Here is a 15,104-nt window from a genome sequence, read left to right on the forward strand (position 1 = left end):
TTCTGCCTTATTCCAGACTGTTGTTTACATGTTCAGGTAAAACCAAGCTCTTGAGACAGGAAAAAGTTGGTGCCTTTTGATGCCTTTGTTTCAGAAGAAAGGAGGGAACTTTTACCTCATGGTAGCAATGCTGGGTTCTGTTGCAAACATGCATTTATAAGACAGGCTATTCCTGAGCCAACTAGAACATTTTCCATTTTGAAGATGTTTGTTTCTGATAATTTTTTGTTTCTAAGCAAACCTTCATCCTGCCCTTGACATTCAACTTGTCATTAGAGAGGTGTACTCATTGGGCAGACAGTCATAACCAGTGCTGATGACCAGACAAGAACCAAGTTTAAAACCAAGGCAAAAGAGACCCCAGAGAAGTTAAGAAAGGTACCAAGCAAAGAGCAGAAGAAAAACAGAGTGATGAGGCTTCTAGAAAAAACAGCTCAAGGAACAAAGGAAAGGAAATTAAGTAAGTCTGAGTCGAGGCTAAAGAGTAGACGGATCTGGAGCAAAGCTGAGAAAGAGCTACGCTAAGCACATAAGACCAAAGTACAGAGTATCATTATAATCCAGCAAAAGACTGAGAAAGCAAGACCAAGTGATGAGATGCCTACCTGAGACACTGACAAGCCACCAGCTACAGAAATCCATCCTGAGTTCAATGTTGGCACAGTCAGTCATGCAGATTACTCATTGCAGACAAGACAGTTACAGAACTTGCCTGCCCAGGCTATACCTGGCAGGGACTTGGAATTAAAAAGCTGTTTGTAAAAAGGAATGACTTAAGTATCCTTGAAACTTTACAAATACCATGGAAATTAAAGGGTTCACAGAATTTTCACGTCTAACAGACAATGTGGCTGGGAAAAAAAAAAAATTAACTCATTAAGAACTGCCATGGTGCCACCAAAGACATTTATAGCTAAAAACTAGAATCTTGGAAATAAACCTGTCCATGAACAATTTGTTCATTGGAGTAGACCAAGCTGAGTAGTAGATACATCACAGAATTAAAACAAATATGTGCCAAAGTACATCCATGTGTATGTTCCTCCATTCACTGCTCGTCTGAGTAATTTTAAATGTTATGGTGGCATATAAAAGATCATTATTTAACTAATTGCTTTTTCAGTGATGAAGTTTCCTGCCAAATATTAACAGGTAATTATCAGCTATAAATTTACATGCATGCCTAATGCTATTTCACTTGATCACATAGTTTAATTTAAAGACACATTCAGCCATGTGCTGGACAGGAGTCTTTAATAATCACTGCTCTTTTATTCAGATTTCCTGATGAGGAACAGCTTAGAAAACCATACTGTTGTATTCATGCACACTAAATATCTGTCAAACCACACTCTTCTAATAGCTTTTGAACCTGATGGTTAATTTCAAGCACATTTGACAAAGAGGAGCTAACTTACAGATATTAAGTTTCCATACATCAAATTAAAATAGGTGGGTAAGTAGAGGAAAGAGATTCTTAGAGTTAATTGAATTCCCTCTTCTGTCATTGATGGAAAGACTGTATCATGAACATTTTATTTAGGTCTAGAGAAGTCATATTAGAAAGCTATTATGGATGTCCTGTGACAAAAAAGAAAGCTTCTCAGATTGTATTTTATTAGGCATCAGAGAATCCAAGCAAAAAATACCAATCCACAATGCTTTCCATGTTCATAAGGCTCTGTGCATTAAATAAGCATTACTTGCTAACAGCAAACACATATTTCATAAACTTATAAAGAGCTTCACCATTACACTTCTGTTTGTAAAAAATACTCTCTTGCCTTGCCCTAAATAAATGGCTTACTCTTTAGAATGTATGGGAACTGCCTGTGTATTTCTTTCCCAGTGCTGACATCACGGAAATATCACAAAATTTGACAGCCTAGTAGAAAGTATTCCAAAGAGACCCAGCTCTTGCCCCTATAGAGTTTAGCAGACATTCATAATTAGGACCTGTTTTCTTTAAATTTTGAGCAAAATCTCTTTTGGACAGCTAATGATTTAGCTAACAATAAAATGACAGAAAAATTGTTTAACCAACTAAGGGAGCCTCTTTATATTTGTGATGAAGTAGTTGCAGCAGAATTTTAAAAAAAATTAGTCTGAGAGTGTCTTATGACCAAAGACCTCAACAAGTGAAAACTCAGAGACAAAAAATCTTGAAGTGCCATTTTTACTAGGATTTTTAGTATGTAAGATGTCTAAGAGACTGGTTTTCTTTTTCCTTAATTTCCTTACCACATTTTTGGAACAGTTTTACACTAAGCCAAAAAATATCTGAAATGAGTAAGAGAACTTCTTATATGCTATTTTAGGCATGTTTAAAGAGAAATCAGTGAGTGTAAGATAACAATATTTTGTAGTGCATTTTTTATAAAATTTTGCTCAAGCAATTTGCTGTCTTCTCAGGAACAATCAATAACACAAACACAACCTCAGTTACTTTTATGTTGGTTTAGATCAGATTGGATTATTCTTAGGCAAGGCTGGAGCTCAGTTGTAAACTGACACTGTTTTTGTAAACTGGCATAGGTTCACTGGAAATGCCATACCTGTTCAAGATCTGTCTAACTGACTGTGTTCATGTGAAGTCTGTAGTAATAAAAAGAATGAATGGTATGTAAACAGCAGAATGAATGTACAATGTCACCTTTTAACAGTATCTGTTGTAGCTCAATTTGCCTTATTTAGGTATGTAATTATCAACGTTCACTGAAGATTTTAAATGTGGATACTGCATTTCCCAGATAGGCTCATGATTTCAAAGAGGATCAAAATAGCGCTTAGAGCTTAGCAAATTTCAAGGTGGAAACATCTTCACACACCATATTTCTCCAATATTCTTAACTGTTTTCAATTTTACTACAATTTTCACTTATATAAATTTGTCATAAAATCCCTGTTGCATGGGATTTTATGTCTTTCCGTGTCCATTTAACTTTCTTTTTAAGGAGGAGCAAATACACCTGAAGAGTCTGTCTGCCCCAGTTCACCACAGTTCAATGGCATGACTCAGTGAAATTAATACTGAATTGAGATTCCAACAGCAGCTTCAGTGATAATCATTTTAATGCCTGGACTTTGTGTGGTTTTTTCCAAGACATTTTTTCTTCAAGAAACAGATTTTTTTCTTTGGCCTTACAAGAGCTAGACTTTATCCATTGCATTCTTTTTTCCTCTTTCTCAGCTTCAACTAGCAGTTGTTAAAACAATCTTTATATATCATGAACTCAAGTGTATTTTCCTGTTCTAGTTAAGAAATATTTTTCAGTATATTTTCTTCTAATTTTTGTGATGGTGGCACTGCAACACCCTTACATGTATTAATGGAAAATTTGTTACTATTTTGCATGTAACTGAGTTTTAAACTATAATTCTTAATCTTGAAATATGTGTATATAAACATATTGTAACAATACAGACATCAGTAACAATGAAATAGAGTAGGTTTAGCTTGGATATTGGGGAAAACATTCATTACTGTGAAGGTGGTGAAACACTGGAACAGGTTGCCCATCGAAACTGTGAAGTCCCATCCCTGAAGGTGTTCAAGGCCAGGCTGGATGGAGCTCTGAGAGAACTGGTGAAAGGCATTTACTCCAGAGGGGCAGAACACCTTTCAGAGGATGCTGGAACTAGATGAGCTGCAAGGTTCCAACCTATCCTGTGATTCTATAGAATTGCTACCCTGACCACCAGATGCACACACACTAATGCATTTCAGAGGAAGGATGATTTTTTCAGCTCAGTTGTATCATCTCTAAGTTCCACGCACATTACGGGACAAGTCAACGTCCATTTTCCCAAATAACCACAGATTTTGACCATTTCTGGAATAGTATCTCTCCAATATGGTTCCTTTTCTAAATTTGATGTTTAGCAGAGGGAGTGGGTGCTGAGGTGTTAATGATCAGATTCAGGTTTAATGTTGGCGGAGTTTAATTTCCGGCGCAGACGCTGGAACCTTGTGAAATGCCTGTGAAGCACTGAAAACATGTTTCATACGGCCCATCACCCTGGGCCAACGTGTCACGAGAGGGGGTTTCGTGTCATTCAACTCCAGTCAGCCCATTGCTTACCATCTCCCCTGCAGGAAAAAAGGCCACCAGCTCCGAAGCCCCGCCACAACGAGGGTACAGGGCACGAGCGTGTCTGCCAGTGGCACAGCCCCGCCGGGGGCACGGCCTTGCCCGGGAACCGGGGGCACGGCCTTGCCGGGGGTACAGCCCTGCCCGGGAGCAGGGGGCACGGCCGTGCCCGGGAACCGGGGGCACAGCCCCGCCGGAGGCACAGCCCCGCCGGGGAGTCAGCGGCACGGTCCCGCCGGGGGTACAGCCCTGCCCGGGAACCGGGGCACGGTCCCGCCGTGGGCCGGCCGCTCCGGGATCGCGCTGACGGCGGCGCTAGGACTGGGCGGGGGGCCGCGCATGCGCGGCGTGCGGGTGCCGCGGGCTGGCGGAGCGCTGCGGGCGGGGCGGAGGGGCCGGGGCAGCCGCGGGGCCGGGCCGGCCGGACTTTCCGCGGGACCGGACTTTCCCCCCCGCCCGCCGCAGGGCATGGGCGCCCCGGCTGCGCGCTGCGCTGCCGCGCCCCGGCCCCATGAGTCCTCGCCGGAGCAAGTGAGTGCGGGAGGCGTCCGGGCGGTAAGTGGCCGCTGTCCCGCGGCCGCCCTCCCTTCCCAGGGCAGCGCGTCCATCCTGAGCAGAGAGGGAGCTGGCGTCCTCGGGCCGTGCCGCCGCTGCCCTCAGCTCAGCTCCGCTGTGCCGCCGGGGTAGCCCGCGGCTTCTGCCTGCCCGCGGATTTATTATTTTTCTGAGAACAGCTCGCCCCTCGCTGTCTCCGGGCGGGGCGGGAGGGGAAGGGAGCCTGCCGGGGGTCTCCGCGGGGCGCGGCCGGTCCGGGCTCGGCACGGCTCCGCCGCCTCCACCTGCGCGCTGGTCCCTCTGTAAGGCGGACTCGCCCACCCCTCTCCCCATCTTCCCCTGCAGAGTGCCGGCGGCTCGGCATCGGGAGGGAGGATGTGGTGAGAGGATGGGGCTGTGTCCCGCGGGGGCTCGCCATGGCCAGGGAGGACTCGGTGAAGTGCCTGCGCTGCCTGTTGTACGCCCTCAACCTGCTCTTCTGGGTGAGTGCAGCGACGCGGGGCGGGCCGGGCGCGGGCAGGTGCCGTCCCGGAGGCGCAGGGCGGGCACGGCCCCGGCCTGTCCGACCCCGGCCGGGGACGGGAGGTGCCGCCCTGGTGCCCTTGGCCCCGTGCCAGGCAGCTCCCGCACGGGAGTGCATTTTCCTGGCGGGGGGAAATGTCTTTGGAAACGAGTGGGAAGTAAAATTGAATTGGGGTTACTCGTGGGAATTGGTGTACCTGTAGTATGTAAAGAGGGGAATATTTACGGGTGGCTTCTTGGGTGGGTGAATTTCAGAGCATCCTGTGACCCCAGATGAACTCCAAGCTCTCTCAGATACTTCAGTAGTCTGCCCAGAGTCATTTTGTTGCATTCAGTGGACAGATCCTAAGTGGCAGGCAGGACCCCTCCTTTTGTTTTGAGGATTTCAGTCAAAGCTGTATTTATAGCAGCAGGGTTTCTCACTGTCAGCACGAGTGATCAACTCTTGTTCCTTAAACTTTTGGAGCTCTGAAGAAACAGCAGGATGGATGTTTTCGGAGTGCTCCCTCATTTGCAACAAATGTAATGTCTTCCACATGAATAGGTGACATTTGTGCATGGTAAGGGTAAGACAACAAAAGAGGTGACCTTGCACACCTGTTCATAAGGGCTTGCTCCTAAGGTGCTGTACAGTTGAATGATGCAGGAATAATATATGGGCTGGGACCAAACCTAGTTTATATCTGTATTTTTTTCCACCTGCATCCAGCTCTAGGATCCCCAACACAGGAAGGACATTGACCTGTTGGGGTGGGTTCTGAGGAGGGTTCGAGCAAGATGGTTGGAGGAGTGGGGCACCTCTTCTGTGAGGAAAGGCAGAGAGGATTGGGATTTTTCAGCCTGGGAAAGAGAAGGCTTTGGGGTGACCTGTTTGTGGCCTTCCAGTACCTGAGGGGTGCCTACAAGGAAGATAGAGAGGGACTATTTACTAGAGCATGTAGTGACAGACTGAAATAGAGTAGGTTTACGTTGCATGTTATCAAGGAAGAAATTCTAACTGTGGTACCAACGAGTCACTGGAACACGTTGCTCAGAGAAATTTTGTCTGCCTCATCCCTTGAAGTGTTCAAGCTTTGAGTAACCTGTACTAGTGAAAGCTGTCCCTGGCCACGGCAGGGGCTTTGGAATTGAGATGAACTCCCATGGTTATTGAAAACTAGGTGGAAATCAGAATATGATTGAGAGAGAAAACTGTTAAAAAGCATGCGGAACAGACTGGTAGTTCTTGTGCCAAAAGGATTGCTTTGTTCAAGTTGGGTGCATGAAGCCTTTGAAGTCCTGAATAAAACTGTGCAGGAGTCAGTGGACACTGTCTGGTAAGGTCAGACTGTCAAGCTTTTAGAAAAGAACATCTGAAGTAAGCTTCAAAGTAAGTCTTATGTGCAGCTGTCCCAGTGTGTGTGTGATGGGACTTCTGCATTTGTCATTGTCAGCTTGGTGAGGAGAGACTAGTGCATATGAAGCTCCCTCAGATAACACAAGTGGCTAGTCTGATCATGAATACTGCTGAGAAACTGAAGATGCAGATAGTGGCTGCTAAACACTGCTGTCTGCAGTATTTGTTTGTTTTCTGTGCCTACAAAAGCAGAGAAGTGAGAGGACTTTATCAGTCACTCTGCTATCCTTGTAGCTTCTTCATTGTCTGCTCTGTTTGGAAAGAAACTTTTTTTTACTGAGCTCAGCTGATGAACTGTGATGTACCTGTGTGTGCATGAGAGGGAGACAGGCAGGAAGTGTTGTTCATAATGCTTTCTGTGACTTTTGACCTAAAGTCTGCTTAGTTGTAAATAATCATAAGCAATCAGCTGAAAGCCCAAGGCTCTATTGTAGTGGTTCATCCTGTTTTACAATGGACCAGTAAATGTACTGCCTTTACTGCTGCAGAAAAACACTGGTTTTGTGGAAGTGAGTGAATTGGTACTTCAGGACCTGCAACTTGAAGAAGGATTTTCTTTCTATAAGATGGAAAGTAAATTCATAGTCAGCGCTCTAACTGTTGATTAAGTTACTGATGCTGGTCATAGACCTGATGATACCTTTCTGGATGCTTTTTTCATGGTCAGTTGAAGCGTACATCTGACTGCAAGATGTCTCATTCATAGCAGTGGAAGTTGCAGTTTCAGGACATCCTCAGTCTTCCAATTTTTTGTTGGCAGTGGTTTTTTTTGACAGTGTCCTGGACAGGGAATATCCTTCAGACTAAATCTTGCAGTTAACATCTAGTTTCATTCTTTTGCTATCCTCATGTATACATAAATGGTCATCACTTCTTAGCGTAATTTGCAAGACTGAGGGATCCAACTTGATTCTATGTTCTGTAACACTGCTATTTCCAGTATATTAAATTCTGGGCAGTCTAATAAAAGAGTAGACCTCCAAAAATGTATGATTTGGTGTTTTGTGGTCGAGACTTAGTGCTTTGCTAAGCAGCCTGTCTTAGTAGCTCTTGAGGGAAGACGTGTTCCTACTGCTTCCTAGTTTTCTGTTCTTAGGGACAATACTGGTCTTTGTTATATCTAGATAGTGTGTGTCAGGACTTGGAGAAATTTTGTTTTGTTAGCTCTACAAACACTATTTTATGCAGTTTATGAGACTGCAGGGTTTTCCTTCTCGTGGGGCTTTACTGGATTGGCAAGCTCCTGTCACTGTCCCAGCTCAGTAGCAGTCTTGGGTGTAACTTGAGTATCCTCATTCATTTTGAGCACTGTATAAGTCGTCCTCACAGAATCCCTCTTTGCCACACTTTGCAGTGCTGCCATTGTTTAGTATTTTGCTGTGGTCATTTTCCTGGACCAACCACCTTTGCAAGCATTTGTACTAGGCAGACCTTCCATCACAGAGCATGGTCAGCCTGTAATAATGGCACAGACATATCACTGGAGATACTGGAGTTTGAGTATCCCCTGTGGGTTGTGCTAGAACAGGAGCTAGCAAATGGTGCTGAATACAGGGAAAATTCAGCCTCCTGGCTGCTTACACTAGTAGGAGATTAAGCAAAGCAGTAGTTTTGAGATGTACAGGAGTGTTCTACTTTCCTTTGCAGCTTAGCCGTGTATGTTCTTTAAAGAAAGTTATTAATAGTTGAAATAGATGAACGAGATAGTGATAGTAAATGCAACTAAAAGCAGCACAATAATTTTATCAATTTTCTCAGTTGTTTTGAAGAAAAGCAAAGTATAACGTGGCAGGAAGAGTGCATGAATCTGTAAAAAGTTTGTATGGACTTTCTGTCTTGAGAAAACTGCCAACTTTTTATTTATTCCCCCCCCCCCCCCCCCCCCCCCCGGTGAGCATGTGAGGCAGGAGCAGCTGTTGTTGTGTGGCTTGTAATTGAGGATGACTGTACTGTAGTGCTGCGGACAAATCAAGGTTGTAAGTTGCAGTTGACTGTGTTGCAGGTGGTAAGGATCTCTTAACTGGTGATTAATAGTGTCAGTGGATGTTTGAGCCAAGACAGCAATGTTGCCACTTTTCTTTCACCTCAGGAGCTTTTTTTTGCCCAAAGATATGCTGTTTCTGTTGAACAGTGTTTAAACTTTCCTTCAGCAGTACCGTCTAATTTCACTTGGGTGATTGCAGCCAATAAACGCTTCTGGCAGGCAGTGGAAATTGTTTGCATCTATCTCGAGCTTGTGTTTGTGAACAAAGTTTTTTAAAAAATCACATAAAATGAAAGTGGAGGAAATTTCCACTTAGTTTTCCATTTGAGTACTTTGCACACTTAAGTCTTCTAGTTTTGCCTATGTGTACTAATAGAGAACTCAGAGCAAGTGAATATGAGTGTTGTGCTAGGACGTAACTAAAGATGGTTGGAAGCAGGGATATTTTATTTTCAGTTTTCTCCAAGTTCAAATGCATGTGTTGAATAATGTAATTTTTTTGCTTTATTTTTCAAATCCGTTGTGACACAAGAAAGAAATCAGTCTATCCTGCCTTCTGGTGAAACCAGATTCTGCATAAAGGTTTTTTCTCCTGCATTTTGACTTCCACTCTTGTTGGTGGGATTTGTAGATAGTTAGAATGAAAAGTTTGGATCAATGTTTTAAGTGGCAAGTGATATCCATTGGAATGACCACTGCCTGGCCAGGTACCTGTAGCACTGTAAACTGTGTTTCAGGCTAAAATACTCTGACTTTAGAGATTGCTAAGAAAATCAGCTTTTAATTGTACATCCTTTATATAAAGAAAATAACTGTGGCTTCTGTGGGAATATGCTGTCTTTTTAAAGGAATGCTTTCAACAGAGGAGGAGTTCTAAAGGACCAGAAGTATTTTTAATTCTGGTATTTGACATATCTCTTACTTTTTGGTGCGTTTAGGCTGTAATATTTATACCATATTGTTACATTACCAGAATATGTCCTAACAAAGTAGAGTTCAGCCATAAGTCAACTGTATGTCTACCTCTATATAACCTTTTATTCCAAGTATCTCTGTAGATGATACGGCTCACCCTGAGCAGCGGATCAACTGTGAATTACTGGATGAGTTTCTGGAAACATAGGAATCACATGGATTCTGGATCATAGGAAACACATGGTCTTTTAAAGTGTGTATATGTGTATATATATATATATATATACACAATTTTAAGTGTATACATATATATACTATTATATATATTGTGTGTATATATGTATATATACATATATATATATATGTGTATATATATATGCTGAGTTTAAAAATAATTTGCCTGCATCTCTGAGATTGACTACTGTCCATGAATAAAAGCAAACTCTTAGAGAAACGTAATTGAGAGTATATTGTGTGTATGTGAAGGCAAATCATGTTGATGGTGATGTGTGGATTGTGATATGGATTGGGATACTTGAGGTGTGAGCATTACTGTGGATTACCTGTGATGAGCAGCACATGCCTGTTACCCCCCAAAGCAAAAGATGTCTTGACAGAGAGATGGTTACTTTGAGGGAAAAATGGCACAAGTCATGTCCTAACAATAAGTGCAGTGCCTGAGTAGTTGTAGAGAGGGTGGTTGAAGAAATACATGCACTTCTTTATCACTCTTTGCTTTTAATGTACCCTTGTGCTACGCGGCCTAGAGGTTGATGTGGTTCTGACACACGGTAGAACTGCACCTCAGCCTTGTTTGCATGCATGGATTCTTGTTCTTTCTGCTCTGCTTCCTCTGGGCACCTTCAACAGCCACCTGCTGAAAAACTGGCTCATGTTCCCCAGGAGGGTGACCTCTTAGCAGCCTGTCAGTGCTCCTCCAGCACTTGCCTTACTACAAAGTGTGGGAGTTCCGGCCCGTGCCAAATGTGGAGCAGGTTGCTAACTCACTGTTGCAGCTGTGCAAGCAAATCCAGATTCAAAGTGCAAACATGAACGTGCTTCAGCTGTTTGCTGATGTGGGAGAGGACCAAGGCATAACCTTGTAGCTAAAAAGAAATGTTGGAATATCTATAGAATAAAAAGTGCTTTTTTAGGAAATAGGAGATTTCCCTTTTTTTGTAGGCAATTCTTCTTTCTCTAAACGTTTAAATGGTTTTGCCAGATAATACAGAAACATAAGGCCTCTTCCCCCCCCCCCCCCCAACCCTTATGTCCCTCTGTCCCAAAAACTATAGCTGTCTGTTTATCCATGAATCTCAGTTATCTGTGTTTGTTCAATGATCTGAATATTGGACCTAATAGTGAAAATCCTGTAAAAGCATTGCAGCCTGCTCGTGACCTTGTCCCTGGCTAAGGGTAAGTCATACCTCAGATTACCCAAATCGATTTTAACAGGAAGATTTTCACAAGGTTTATTTTGTGTTTTGGGGTTTGTTTTTTTTGTGGGTTTTTTTTGGGTTTTTGTTTTTTTTTTTTAGCTAAAATTGTGGGACATATTCTGATGAATGTTGTCATATCTTGGAAGTAATTTCCTTGTAACCAGAAACCTTTTCATGCAAAGCAAGTTGTTGTATAGCACTATAGTGCAGCTTGTCAGTGTTTCATTATGTAGATCAGAGTGTGGCGTAAAATTTTTTACCCCATCTGTTAGAATAAAATGATCATGTGTGATTTTTGCTATGGAGGATACTTCTAATCTTTCCTCTGACTTAATAGTTAAAAAAGTCCTTTCTCAAATTTGAGCAAAAGTAAAATGAATGTGTTAGAATGTTTGAATGAAAAAAAAATGATGAAAGGATGAACATAGGTGTGGATATATCAAGATCAATTGGACTTGCTCCCTTAAAGCCAGAAGTCTCTGTTCATTTATTAATTGGAAATGCAGATTTATTTTCCAGTTTAGGTATGGCCTCAGAGACACTGGGTGTAGAACTTTCAAAATAACGGCTTAAAGTATATACTTTATGAATTGCAGATGATTTTATGTTTTCATTAATTTACGTAAGAGAGTTGCAAAGACAATTTAAACTATGCTTGGAAATGATTGCTCCTAATAGCTGAAGTCTGTTGTTGGATATTGTAATTCAGTTGTCTGAGAAAACTTTAGAAGCTTTAAAAACTTTACATTAGAAATTCATTGGAAAATTTAATATATTATGGCATGCATATTGCTCATATATAAAAATAGAATTTATTACCTATGTTCAATCACTGTGAAAATATATTTAAAATAGGGTATTACAGTAGGCATCATTGTGAACTCGTCAGTGTCATGTTGATGGCTATACAACATACTGTGACAGTTCAGAATTAAACCCATAGTGACTTGTGCAGCCAGCTGCAACAAATAAACATTTTTTACTGCATACTAGCGTACTATATTTACAGCACAGCAGACTGGCTGTCATCAGAGAAGCTTGAATGAAAACTTTTTGGTGAAATAATGTTACTGCTAATGTGAGAATTATTGTAGCAGTTTTATTTGTCATAAACATGTGTTTTTTCATGTGATTGCTTGATACAGATTTTAACTGTATTTTGCATGTAAATTAGTTACAAAGCAATGTGTGAAGTTAGGGACTGCCAGTTTTTTGGGGCCACCATTTTACCATCCTTCAAATGAATCAACAGTAGCTGTAATCAGGACCTTGCTCCTGCCCATGACTCCTTGAAAATCACTTGACAGTGAATTGCAGTGATGTGTCTGCTTGATACTTGCTGGTAGGTTTGGATGCATACCAAGGTTTTTGGGGAGGCTGTTAACTGCTTCTGCCTGCTGAGTGCCTGGACTCAGTTGTGCTGCGTGTGTTGATGGACTTCCTGTGCTGCTGGCTGAAGATCTGCATGTGCTGTAGGTGTTGTGAAGTGATGGCTGCCTGGAGCTTTCTTGATGCCATCTGGCACTTGAGGACGTTTAGTGCTTTTACAGGGGAGCACATCTGCACGTTGAGTCAGCAGGAGGCTGTGGAGGCCAGACATGTGTGTTGTGTTCTTGTTGTCATTCTCATTCTAGTGGCTATGGAACAGGTGAGCAAGTGGATTGATGGATGGGACCTAATACTTGTTAATCTTTTGTCACTAAAATAAACATCAGTCATTATGCAGGACAGTCTGGTGTTGCAAAAGCATCTTTCATTTGTCAGGATGTTGTTGCCCTGAGGCTCACTTCTGATCAGAGGGGGTGCAACGTTTTCCCCATCATTCTCTTCTGTTAGTGAAGAGCTACCAAGTGCTTGCTGGCTTATGTGCTGTGAAATATACCTTTTGTAATCAACTTATTGCTGAATTGCTATTTTGAGTTACCAATTTGATCTTTCACAGGCCTCTTTTTTTTCAAGAGGGGCCTCTTGAATATTTGCCTTCACTTTGCTGACCCCTTTCTGGCACCCCAGGTGGGCACTGTTACTGACTTTCATGCCTGTGAATGAAGTGTGTCAAAGCACTCTGGCTTTCAGGTCATTCAGAGTAATAATTTACTTTGGACTTTCTTGAAAATATGGTGCCCAAAGGTGCCTCACTAGGAATTTGATTGGCAGGAGAGTGTTGCACAGGTAACCTGTGACATCTGTGTAGCAGCAAGGTAAGGCAATGTGCTTGCACTTTTTTCAGAGTCATGCTGACCTAGCTCTTGTGCATTTTAAGAGTAGCAGAAGTCAGTAACACCTGAAGCAGTTAATGGTGGTGAGATCATGCAGGCACAGGGTAGGTGTGTGGATGAGCAGTAGCCTGGCTTTCACAGGCTTTATAGGTGGAATGTTCTTGCATGTAATTTGCATCAGCAAGAAACAGTAGTAATTGTTAGTTATTTATTTTAAACGAGAATAGCCAGGGGGAATCTAAATGGCTAAAATCTTTCTGAATTATGCAAGAGGCCTTTCATAGAGAGTTTGCTCTTATGAACTGAAATGGTGTTCATGTAGTTACATTACTGGTGAAGGTTGTTTCCTAGGTTAAAGGAAGCAGTCCTTTTCTTCCAGTTGCTGTTCATAAATGAAGAGGGAGTCACATTCTCGGATGTGGTTGTTAAGCATTTCTTTAGAAGTCACACAGCCGTTGGTTGGCCTCCACATGGTGATCTATCTGCCTAGAGTATGGATTATCCACATGGATTTTATGTGGGCAGAAATACGTATCTAGGTAGAAAAGACTCAATTTAGGCAGAAGGAACAGAAATGAAATTTCTTGTCCTTCCTGATTTGCCTTTGCATGCAAATCCTTTCCTTCTAGCAAACTGGATGATTCTCTCAGTGACAGGACTCTGCTCAGTACTTTTGGTCTCCAGGAAGTCCTTTCTATCCCCTTTGCCTTTTACCTGGTTGCACTGTGATCTCCCTGTTGTCTGAGTAACCTGTATGCTTCAGTGTACTGCCAAATCTTACTTCTGCTGAAAGAGCAATTTTGCTTTCCTCGCAATGCACCACCTCTCATGGCTGTGTACAATGTGTTGCTGCATGCTGACAGCAGAAAGGAAATTTGTGCAGCCTGAAAGTGCCTAATGGACGGCAAGGAGTAGGCAGTCCACCAGTCTGGTATGTGAGGAAGAATATTATTTAGAAAGCAATCAGTTTTCTGGTACTGTTTTTGTAGCAGGACCATCTGGCTCTTACTAAAAGTTACTGAGCAGTGTTTTGATGGACTTCTCACTTCTACTGTTGTAAATACCACTGTTGTAAAACGAAGTAACCAAATTGGGTTGTATCTTAAATATCTTAAATATTTTACCATAAACAGAGTGGATGTGTGAGCTAATGCTTTTCTTTGGGTATCAACAGGCCTTTCAGGGAGATGTGGAGGGTTAAAAATGTTTTGTATTGCTTTTGACAAGGAGAAAGTAGGCTGGCTGCTTGTGGTTTGCTTTACCTCTGTAGTGTTTTTGACTGCTTGTGTGGTATGTTTGCCTGATGCTTTCTTAGGAGATAGGTGGGAGGAGTTAATTTAGGAGGAGATTCCAGTCATTTTGTTTTCCTTGTTCCTGCAGCTTCCTGAAAAAAAGACAATAGAAAATGTTCTTTACTGTTACTGTTTCACCAGCCAAAACAGATCCCACAGAGTGTAAAGAACATGAGTGAATGTAGTAGACATGTAGCATGCACTAGCTTCCAGGAGTATGCCTGCAGCATGCCGAGCACCCAGCTCCTGCTGGCAGCACTCAGAACCAGGGCAATGCCTTTACTTTGTGCATCAGATCTGAAAAGCAGGAAGAAGCTCTGGGATAGCTGCTGGGACTTCTGTGAAAAGTTAAAGTAATCTGCTGTAGGCATGTTGCAGGCTAAGAAGCCAATAAGGCCACAGAGTGACTTTTCCTGTTAGGTTTGAACCTCTTAACTTGTTCTTCAAAACAATGTCAGGGAAATATGAAGGTGTGTGAGAAGCTAGATGTTGAGTCCAGGAGAGATTTGCACTTACTGATTTAAGAAACAGTAAGTATAATGCTGATGTGTTCTGTCACACCCCTATGCAGTTGATGAAGACAGAAGTATTCAGGGGAGTCAGCATACTTAGGACTTCCTCCCCCAGCTAGACAGTGGTGCTTGGTGCTTCTGAGGTCCTGTGTCTTCTGTGGTTCAGGCCTGGGTGCCCC

At 42.6% G+C, this 15,104-nt stretch overlaps 1 protein-coding gene across 3 annotated transcripts in view; it reads left to right on the forward strand.

Annotated features, from left to right (window-relative positions):
• Positions 1-4,529: 4,529 nt before the first annotated feature.
• TSPAN12 (tetraspanin 12) overlaps positions 4,530-15,104 on the forward strand; it is a 40,515-nt gene continuing 29,940 nt past the window's right edge. For 2 of the 3 annotated variants that reach the window (XM_066183031.1, XM_066183033.1), the window contains exons 1-2: positions 4,530-4,646; positions 4,992-5,128. In XM_066183031.1, coding sequence (XP_066039128.1) covers positions 5,063-5,128 — 66 coding nt within the window. In that variant the 5' untranslated portion in view covers positions 4,530-4,646; positions 4,992-5,062. The remainder of the gene's footprint in view (positions 4,647-4,991; positions 5,129-15,104) is intronic. The other variant, XM_066183032.1, reaches the window with a different exon arrangement.

The sequence above is a fragment of the Chamaea fasciata genome, unplaced genomic scaffold (assembly GCF_029207755.1).
Source record: "Chamaea fasciata isolate MVZ Bird 193981 ecotype frontalis unplaced genomic scaffold, bChaFas1.0.hap1 SCAF_5, whole genome shotgun sequence".
NCBI lineage: Eukaryota > Metazoa > Chordata > Aves > Passeriformes > Sylviidae > Chamaea > Chamaea fasciata.